We start from the raw sequence: 10,198 nt of genomic DNA, 5'->3' as shown, positions 1-10,198 counted from the left end.
TTGCTGAGGTGTAATATACATGCAGCTGGATGCACTCTTGACAGATGTTCAGGTCTGGGAGCATTTGGTAGGCCACCACGATCTCTCCTTCCGCTAACCCCCCTCTCCACCCCCAGACCTCTGATTCTCTGATATAATTTCTGATGCCAAGCACTTTTTAATTCCTGTTCTATATTTTTATGACTCCTTCTAAGATAGATCTCCCTACCAGGACCCAGTGTGATGTTTGATACCTACAAGTAAAAGAAGGAATCATTTTTTTTTATTATTTTATTTTATGTGCTTTGGCATTTTGCCTGCATGTATGTCTGTGTGAGGGTGTCAGATCTTGGAGTAACAGACAGTGGTGAGCTGCCATGTGGGTGCTGGGAATTGAACCTGGGTCCTCTGGAAGAGCAGTCAGAAGGTAGCAGTCTCTAACTTCTAAAATGTGCCATTTGAAAAGGGGGTGGCCATGGTGGGGCATGCCTGCCATTTCAGTACTTAGAGGTAGAGGCAGCAGGAGGGTCAGGAGGTCACGACTAGCTTGGAAAAAAGGAAACTCTGTGTGTGTGTGTGTGTGTGTGTGTGTGTGTGTGTGTGTGTGTGTGTGTGTGTGTTTCTGTGTCTGTCTGTCTGTCTGTCTGTCTAGGGTAGAGAATGCCTCTCCCAGAGCACTGATCTACAAATCTTACCAAGAAGAGAACACCCTGATTTCCGGCTATAGATACTTTGCTGATCACTTCAAACATTTCCCCAGAAGTTGGCCTTGGTCTTGATCAGCTAAGGCCAGGCCTCTGTCCTCTCAACCTGGAAATAAAATCTGGGGGTCCTCCAAGGCTAACTGGTTATTGTGGGACATTTGGACACCGTGTGAAGATGTATTGCTGTGATTGGTGTAATAAAAGGCTGAGAGGCCAAAGCTAGGCTGGAGAGCATAGACATGTAGGCTTTCTTCGGGGCCACTAGCCAGCACCCAAATCATGACATAGAGACTTATTATTAGTTATCAAGGCTCAGCCTTATCTTTTGCTCGTTTCTTGCTAGCTCTCATTACTTAACCTGTTTCTCTTCATCTACCTTTTGCCTTGGGGCTTTTTTACCTTTTTTTTATTCTGTGTATCTTACTTTTCTATTTCCTCCATGTCTGTCTACCTGGTGGCTGGCTGGCTTCTGGCTCCAGGCATCTCCCTCTCTTTCTCCCTCAGTCTCTTCTCTCATTTTCTTCTCCTACTTATTCTCTCTGCCTGCCAGCCCAGACTAGCCCTTTCTTTCTTAGCTATTGGCTGTTCAGCTTTTTAGTAGACCAATCAGGTGCCTTAGGCAGGCAAGGTGAAACAGTAACACATCTTTACATAGTTAAGCAAATGCAGCATAAACAAATGCAACTCACCTTTACATAGTTAAAGTAATAGTCCACAATATAAATGTAACACATCTGTGCCTAGTTAAAGCAATATTCCACAACATGGGCAGGACTTCTGGGAAGAGAGAGAACTCTGGGAGGAAGAAGGGCAGAGCCACCAGCCAGACGTGGAGGAAGCAGGATGGGCAGTATGGAGATGAGGTATCGTGCCAGAACCCAGATTTTAAAAATATGGGCAATTTTAGTTATGTGAACTCGTTAGGAACAAGCCTAAGCTATAGGCCGAGCTATCGTAATGAATAAGATGTCTCGGTGTCATTATTTGGGAGCTGGCGGTTCTGAAGAAAAAGTAAGATTGCAACTGGTCTTGGCTCCCTCTTCAGCTGGGTCTCTCTGGTGTCTCCAGCACCACAGGGCATGATCCGGAGGCTCATCCAGAGATGCCTTGACCAAATTCTCTGAAATTCCAGACCATCTTCATGGCCAACTCCTGGGGTGGAATTCCAGGAAGATTTCTCACCCACATGTGTGACCCTGTGAACTCTCACCTGTCAGGCACCTCAGCCCAGTAATGAGGCAGCTGCAGACCGGCTGACACAGGCCCAGCCTAACCTGAGCCCTCTTTAATCTTGATGTGAATTAGAAGGTGAACACCCTGGTCATGCAGGCCCACAATCTCACCTACTCTAGAGGCTGAGGCAGAGAGATCACAAGCTCAGGCTCTGCAAGAGTGAATTCAAGGCCCCACCTGAGTCGTTTAGTGAGAGCTTATCTCAAGATTTAGACAGACAGGGGACCAGGGATATGGCTCAGTGGGAGAATGTCTGCTTGGCACATGGAAGGCAGAGGTTCAAGCCCAGTATTGCCCCTGGGAGGAACTTGTAAGAGTAATTAAAAGAGGAAATAGTCTGCCCTTGTCAGTTCTATGACGATTTAGTCCTCACGAGACCACCCCCTTCTTGATAGCTGCCTTTTCTTACAGACGGGTCCGTTTTTCCCAAGGGGAGGAGTCGCTGCACACTTTCTGGGGCTTCACAGTCAAAGCCCACAGAGAACCTGAAGGGACACTAGCCCACTCGAGCACGCGGCTCTGGCAGGCCTTGCCCTTCTCCCATTCCCTCTGCCTTGCTGAAAACCATTAGATTACATTCCTAAAGCTAGCCCCCAAGGTCTATTCCCTTCTCGGGCCACTTCCTCCTCCTGAGGCTGACCACCAAGGTCCAGCTATCAAAGTATTGAAGTCAGCAATCAGAAGCCCCCTTTGGCTCACGAATTAACATGCCCAATCAAAATTGAACACCTCATCTAAACATAGAGTTTCCCATTTTACCTTTATAAACAGCCAATTGCCAATGTCCCACGTCTGTGTCCTCTCTATCCAGAGGCAGTCAGTCCTTTGATCCTCTCTGGGACAAACATCCCTCCTACCCCCTGTCCCCTTCCCCTTCTCCCTCACTCTCCATCTCCTGTCTTTGTCTCTTAATTCCTGCCCTCTGTCCCTCTGGGGCAAATAAATCTTTGTGCCAAATAAATCTTGGTCTTGGGGGTTCTGAGTCAATACAGAGCCTTTCAGAACCCACACCATAGAGAATCACATTTGGCTTCTGGGAACGAGGTGCCTTGCTCCAGGAGCAAGCCTGGATGCTGCTATCACACTGCATCTTTCCCCTCCTCATCCCCACTCTCTGGCCGGCCTGTGGCTCCCGCTCTTAAGAGAAAACCACTGAATGTAACATGTACCAGGTGCCAGCGATCTCAAGGTGTCTGCTTCTTGGCACAAGGACGGGTTTGGCTATACACTGATAAGTAAACAAAACGCCAGAAAGATTTTCATTTTGGACACATGGAGTAATTGTGTAGCTCATAATCCCCCGGGGCAGGTGACCCTTTTTAAAAAATTGTGTTATTTTATGTATGGGTGTCTTGACTGTATATGGGTCTAGGCACCACTTTTGTGCCTGGTGCTCACAGAGGCCATGAGATCCCCTGGAACTGGAGCTGTAGACTCTTGTAAGCTCAAGTGTGGGCTGTTGTCTGGAAAAGCAGCCAGTGCTCTTAACCGCCAAGCCATCTCTCTAGTCTCTCAACTGAATCTTAATCAAAGGGAGCCAAAGGAACAGGCAGATCTTACAAAGCTGTGCCTCGCAAACTTACTGTCATGATTTTAAAAACAAAGTTCTGCTTTGTTCTGTGGGCCCAGCAAAGTCAAGCACCTGCCAAAACTCGTGGGGATACATAATGAAAACCAATGGAAAGTAAACAGAAAACAAAATGGTACTTAGTTATCTGTGCATCTATGTGTTATATGTTCTCTTTCTATTCTTCACCTGTGTGCCTGGGCACGAGATCAACCAGGGAGGAAGCCCCAGCCTCTGAGATGAGTGTGACCTTGGGCGGGTGGCCAAGTTTCCCTCTGGGCTGTGGAAGAGGGCGGGAATCTGGACGGCAGGGGAGGAGAGGGCAAGCTTGGGCCACAGTGGCCAGTGACTGCTCCTTCAGTGGTAGCAGCACCTAGAGATGGATGCTAGGGACTGTGAGGCAGCCTCGGAGCCTGGGCCCCCTGCCTGTGCCTGCGCGGCCTCCTGGTGGGAAATGGTCCTGAGGAACCTGCGGTGAGTGTGTTTGGTGGGTCGGTCACCTCCACAGCCTGGCTGTTCCAGGCAGGGGTAAGGCAGTTGCTGGGGCCATAGGGCTGAACCGGTCCATTGGTTCTCCGAGGTCTAGAGAGCACTGAAGCTTTAGGACTGGGATCTGGGGGGCGGGAGGGGGGTTTTCGGGGAGACACGGATGATGACTTCCTGGCTTCTACATCATTGCTTACTCAGGAGTTCTCGGAGATAGCTTTATCCCAGCCTTCAAATACTACCCAGGCCAGAGAGGTAGGCAGGTTTGACTTTTCAGAAATGACTTTGGAAACGAGACTCCCAAGAGATGGTTTCTCTTCCTTGCTCAATTTGCAACTCTACCGGATGGATTTGAATATTACTAATAATAGAGGCAGCCATAACATACGGTGTGCTGCAATCTGGGGTGGTATCTTTTAAGGTCAAGGGCCTGTGTAGGTGGAGAAAGATCAGGCCGGGATGAATACCTGACTCCTCAGGTGTGAGTTCCTAGGTGTATGTATTGAAATCACTATGGGGTTACCTGTGTACATTCTTAACATTCTTTATGTCTGAAAATGTCTGTTTATCATGGTGTTTCATTTGTTTGCTTTTAAACATTGTCTCCCATGAATCCATGGCCTGAACCATCAATCATCTCCAATCAGTTGTTTAGATCAATATCACATCACTAATCTTGTTTGCATGGGAGCCAAGCGCTGGGTTTGGGACAGTAGCCCCAGGAGGTGGGTGTATATATATCACTTCTGTTTTGTTGACATGGGGAGGTATTGGTAGTTTTGTTGCATTTCTTCTTCCTGTTCCATTTTAATTTATTGCAGTCACGGGAAACCAGCCCCAGGCTGCACCAGGACTCAAAGAGAATGCCCAGAGTCCCGAAACTAACCTTTTTCTATCTGGGGAATGTTTAGGGACTAGAGGAGGAACTCACACGCATTCTGAGGTACCTTCCTCTCCTCTCTCATGTTGCTCTCTCTTCTCATGTTGGCTTCTCTCAAACTATTACACTCACGGGCTGTGACTCTTGTGTTGTTCTTTCTCGTTGCTCCAACCCTCTCATGTCCTTTGACAGCTTACATATCCCAACCAAGTATTTCAGGCACTGGAAGAGTTCTAATTATACAGGAACTCCTGCAGCCCCACTTGGGGCTACAGAGTCAAGTTATCTTCTGTAGCCTTGACTAGTCAGAATTTATTTTCACAAGTTGAGGTCGGGAATGAGTGTAAGGAGTTAATCATTTGCCAGCTAGTTATAATTGGGCTGTCTTTGTATTTACAGCCTAGCCAGGCAGCTCAGCCATGTGTCCCTGTGATGGCAAGGCCCCTGGTCTAATCTAAAGCTCCTTTGCAGCTTCGTTTCATCTCATGGTGCACAAGAAACCTGTAACTGCAATCCTCAGCATCAAGATTAAAGGAATTTGAGCCAGTCTGGCCTCAGGTGTTTTCCTAAATCATAATTCTAAGCTGTGATTAAAGCAGCTTCTTAGTGGTACTCACTAGGCTCTGACTGTGTCAAAAATTATATACAGCATCTTCCTGACAGCCCACAGATAAATGTGCCCAGGAGATGAGATGCATTCATGAGATAAACGCATACAATACAGGTAATGGGGAATTCCCCACATCATATATGCAGTAGCAGCAGCAGGTCGGGAGACAACAGAAGGAAAATACATTCTGGAGTCTGTGTTCTCGAAAGCCTCGCTTGAACGAGACACAGCCATTAGAGATTCTTCTGGTGGACTGACGACGCCTGAACTGTAATTGCCACCTGCTGTTCCTCTGATAAAGCCATTGCCACCAGCATTAATTTGTACAAACTACTCTGGGATCACAGCCACACACAGGAGACCTCACTTTGGAATGCCCTAGGGATGATGACCAACAGGGATCATTTGCTCTTGTACCTGCCCCCTCCTACTCACCACCACCACCCCGAAGCAGAGGTTGGAGAGTGAGTAGCATCACGTTGCTCCAGTTACATCCACTCTCTCCCCCTTGACTTGGCTGCTCTGGGGAAGCTGCCCCCCACCCCATCACCTACCCCATAATTTGTTCTCTATAAAGCGAGTGGCTGATTGTCTAGCCCTCAATAGGCAGGAAAGAACATTTCTTAGGTAGGCAAAGCTGCAGTCTACAGTCCTAGAGAGCCCACCATGTTGTTAATAACAGGGTTGAGAGGACCCTCGGCTGCTCGCCTCGCTAAGTAGTAAAAGACGAGTCTTTCAAGGCTCAGAGACGCTTCCTGAAAGAATGAATGGTGCAGTTCTTCATTTGAGCAGAGGGGATGTGCTGACGCCGAGGTGACAACGCTCCAGTATCCACAGGGCACTGACCATGCCTAGCCCCATTCTGCCTAGTGTGATGTGTGAGGTGGAGGGAGACCCCTTAATCAGCCACTCTCTTCAGTGGCTGAGTTTTAGTCCTGTCCTGGTTTGCTTTCTATCTCTGTGAGAAAACACCACGACCAAAAGCAAGCTGGGGAGGTGAGGGTTTAGAGTCCGTCAGGAAGAGAAGTTAGAGCAGGAACTCAAGGCAGGAACCTGGAGGCCGGAACTGAAACAGAGGCCAGGGTGGAACACTGCTTACTGACTTGTTCATCCTGCTTTTTAAAATCACCCAGACCCACCTGCCCAAGGATGGTATGTGCCCGGCGATCTGGACCTTGCCACATCAATCATTAATCAAGAAAATGTTCCACATACTTGTTTCACAGGCAATCTAGTGGACACACTTTAACTTAGATTCCTCTTTTTAGATAACTCTAGTGCCAAGTTGACAAAAAAACTAACCCAGACACATTCCCTGCTAGTATATTTATTTTAAAAGCTCATCTGATACGGTTACTACCTAAGGTGAATGGGACCATGAGAATAAATCTCGACTTGCAAGCAGTTTAAAATGGGAACTAGTCTCAGGAAAGGAGACAGGAGAAAGCCTACAGGCTCTTTTCCTCTTTGTTTGGCCACTGCCTTTCTGTTCTAGATGGTTCACAGAGAACTCCTGGGGGTGCTGAAGATCTTACCAATTCTTCCCATGGTCCCTCTCATCTATCTGTCACTGGTAACCTAGGACTCGGCGGCATCCACAGGAGCAAACAGAACGGTCAACAGTCCCTGAGTTTGCAGAGCTCTTGGGGACTCACTTTTCAACTGCAGTTAAAACATAAACAAAGTAAAGGATGAAGCCCTCAAGTCCCCATTGCCACCCCCAGGACCGCTTTCACCCTTTTAAACCACGTGCCTCTGCCAGTCGTCACTGTATGGGTCAGCACATACTGACTACGCTTGGACATATGTTGGACAGAGGGATGTCCAAGTAACTGTGTTCTGCTGTGTGGGTCTCGGGACCTGGCATGTAGTGGAGAAGACAGGCTCCTCATAGGGAAGCAACCAAGGGTCAATCTGAGGGCAAAGCTCATGAGTGAGAAGGGCAGAAAGGAAAATCCACAGAGGGAAGGTCTGTGTCTAGAGTGTTTGTCACCAAAAAAACACCCGAGTGCATGCAGGGTGCAAAGAGGGTGGGGTGGAATCTGGTGGAGAGGGCACAACCTGGTACTCCTTGATCAGCACGCGTTGACTGCATCAGTCAACAATGGAATGGAGGTACAGCACGTCTTAAAAAAACAAGAGTTTTTTTGCCTGAATATTGTCTGATCTGGGCTCCCAAAAGCTGGTTTGTGGACCCCTCTGGCCAGGAAGGACTCTACATAAGCTCCAGCTTCAGCCGGTTTTCACTGGGAAGACTGGCCTAGCAAGGTCCTCTGGCCCCTCGGAGGCACCCTGTGGTTGCGGCTGCAGCTGATCAAGAGATAGGTGAAGAACGCCCCAGATCCAAGGTGTCTGTTTGATGTAGCCAGCCTATAGCCAGGACCGGCCGGAAACTGCCTCCCCTGCTCAATTCAGGTCTGTTAGCCACTGGTGACTTTTGATCCTCTGCCGATCTAGGGGAAGTCAAATTGACAACCCCTTCATTAAAAGAAGCCCCTTTGCATTATTGATGCTGGGGGATCAGGTCATTCTCTTCTCTCTCCTAAGTGGCTCTCACTGAAGTGCCTTGAGCTATTTGAGAAAAAGGTCCCGTATAAATTATTCCTTAAAAAAGAAAGAAAGGAAGGAAGGAAGGAAGAAAGAAAGAAACATATTTTCTTTCAATGCTTCTGCCCCCCAAGCAGACAGACCTTCAAAAGGTAACTTAGCAGGAGACTACCCTGTCTACCTTCAAAAGATAACTTAAGGGGAGCCTGGAGGGCAAAGAGTGTGTGTGTGTGTGTGTGTGTGTGTGTGTGTGTGTGTGTGTGTGTGTGTGTGTAGGGGGACGGTGCAGGAACGCAGAGACCGTGCACTGGAAAGAAGTCCACCCCTACAGAGTCCTGCTCTGTCTGCCCCAGTTGCCTTGATCTGTGTGGCTCAGAGCAGAATCTTGGGGCTGTGATTTTCATCTCTAAAATCAGAACAACGCCCTGCCCTTCCCGCTGCCTTCGTGGGGGCTATTTTAGAGTGTTATGAAACAATCCTCTTCGTGTCTCTCTTGCTGGTTCTGTGGGTAGGCAGTCGCCCATGTGTGATATATTTGAAGAGCGACCCGTTGCCTGGAGCTTGCACAGCTCTCCACTGCTGGCAGACCTGTCCAAAATCCATGACTCATCATCTCTCTTCAAGCCTCTTTTGGAGATGGACGAGCGCTTTGGTTTTTAAGTCATCAACACTTGAAGGAATATTGTTCAGAGGTTGACTGCTTCCATAACCGGAGGCTCCTGTAAATACAGGGACAGAAAAGAGGAAAGAGGTTAAGGAGGAAGGGACTCTTAAGACAGAGGGGGAAGGGAGTATGAAATACCATTCCTCGGGGGAAAGAATTTTGGTGGAGGCTGGCCTCATTCCTGGGGTCCTCTTCGCTTGCACTGGGAGCATGTAGAACTCAGTAGGTCTGTGACAGCTTGTTGGATGGAGATCATGGCAAAATTCTGGGGTCAGGCAGACTTGGGGACAGTGGGTCGTTCATTGGTTCTCGGCCTTGGGAAGGAGGGAGTCTTGACTGGCGACACTCCTCATTTGCAAAGCAAGATGATGGCAGTTTCTGCCCCATCCGCTCTGGTCTAGCAGAGGCGATCAATGCAACCTTCTAAGGACATCACACTGAGCAATCAGCGCTGACCAATTGGCACAGGGAAAAGGATTTGCACAGTGGATGGTGGGATCTTAAGTGGGAAGCAGGATGAAGGCGCTAATTCTTTTTATCTCTCACCTCTCAAAGGTAGAACACCATCTTGAACTTCATGAAAAATGTGGCTTAAGACGGGTGGGCTTAGTGGGCAGTCATCACTGGGCTGCCATGGCACTTAGCTTCAGGGGTTGGTGTTGAAGAGAACAGTAAAACAAGGATGTAAGAGCCCAAGAGTCACTCACAGTACACATACATGCATGCTGGCAAAACACACATACACACAGAATAAAAATAAATATCCAAAAAAGAAGGAGGATGTGTGTGATCCAACGTCACCCTGCCCTGGCTTCAGCCCTGTTGGAGTGCCTTGGGGTCCTTTTCTGTCCCTGGTCCTCACAGGTCCTTTTCCTCTCAAAGGTGGGGATCGTCTACAGGTTGCTTTCTGAGACCCAGCCAGAAGAGCGCGCACGATTTTAGTGGCTGCTCACTCTGAGCTAATGGGGCTCTGGGCTGGGGCATGATGAAGCCGACTGCAGCTGTTTGTGTTCGACTTCAGGGTCCTGTCCAGGCCTCCCATGGGCTGCTCACCCAGATGCATGCTCATAGCTTCCTCTCCTGCTCCAGCCACACTGGGCTTCTGCAGGGACTGGCAGGGGCTCTATCTGATGGCCTTCCTCACCTGGCTGCCCAGCAGTGCCACTTGATATAGCTACAAGCAGCTGTGTGAAGGATTTTGCTTATATGCCAGGGTTAGCCTCTGGAATTGGATTTGAATCTTTTTTTTTTTTTTTTTAAGGCATTTCTTTTTTTTAAAAAAAATCATTCATCTATTTTTCTTTTATTAGTGTTTCTGCCTGCATGGATGTCTGTGTGAGGGTGTCAGATCTTGGAGCTACAGACAGTTGTGGGCTGTCATGGATGCTGGGGATTGAACCCAGGTCCTCTGGAAGAGCAGTCAGTGCTCTTAGCGGCTGAGTCATCTCTCCAGCCCCTGGATTTGAATCTTGAAAGACAAACAAACCAGGACAAACCTCGGGGCTGATCTTGAAAACTTTACTCTCAA

The 10,198-nt window shown here is 48.3% G+C and overlaps 1 protein-coding gene across 1 annotated transcript in view; it reads left to right on the top strand.

Moving 5' to 3' along the window:
• Nucleotides 1–3,830: 3,830 nt before the first annotated feature.
• The window catches only part of Abhd12b (abhydrolase domain containing 12B), a 29,031-nt gene continuing 22,663 nt past the window's right edge, over nucleotides 3,831–10,198 (top strand). The window contains exon 1 of the mRNA XM_006985447.4: nucleotides 3,831–3,957. Within this exon, the coding sequence (XP_006985509.1) occupies nucleotides 3,863–3,957 (95 nt within the window). The 5' untranslated portion in view covers nucleotides 3,831–3,862. The remainder of the gene's footprint in view (nucleotides 3,958–10,198) is intronic.

The sequence above is a fragment of the Peromyscus maniculatus genome, chromosome 14, assembly GCF_049852395.1.
Source record: "Peromyscus maniculatus bairdii isolate BWxNUB_F1_BW_parent chromosome 14, HU_Pman_BW_mat_3.1, whole genome shotgun sequence".
In the NCBI taxonomy this organism is placed as follows: Eukaryota; Metazoa; Chordata; class Mammalia; order Rodentia; family Cricetidae; genus Peromyscus; species Peromyscus maniculatus.
This window is presented reverse-complemented; position numbering and strand designations above follow the sequence as displayed.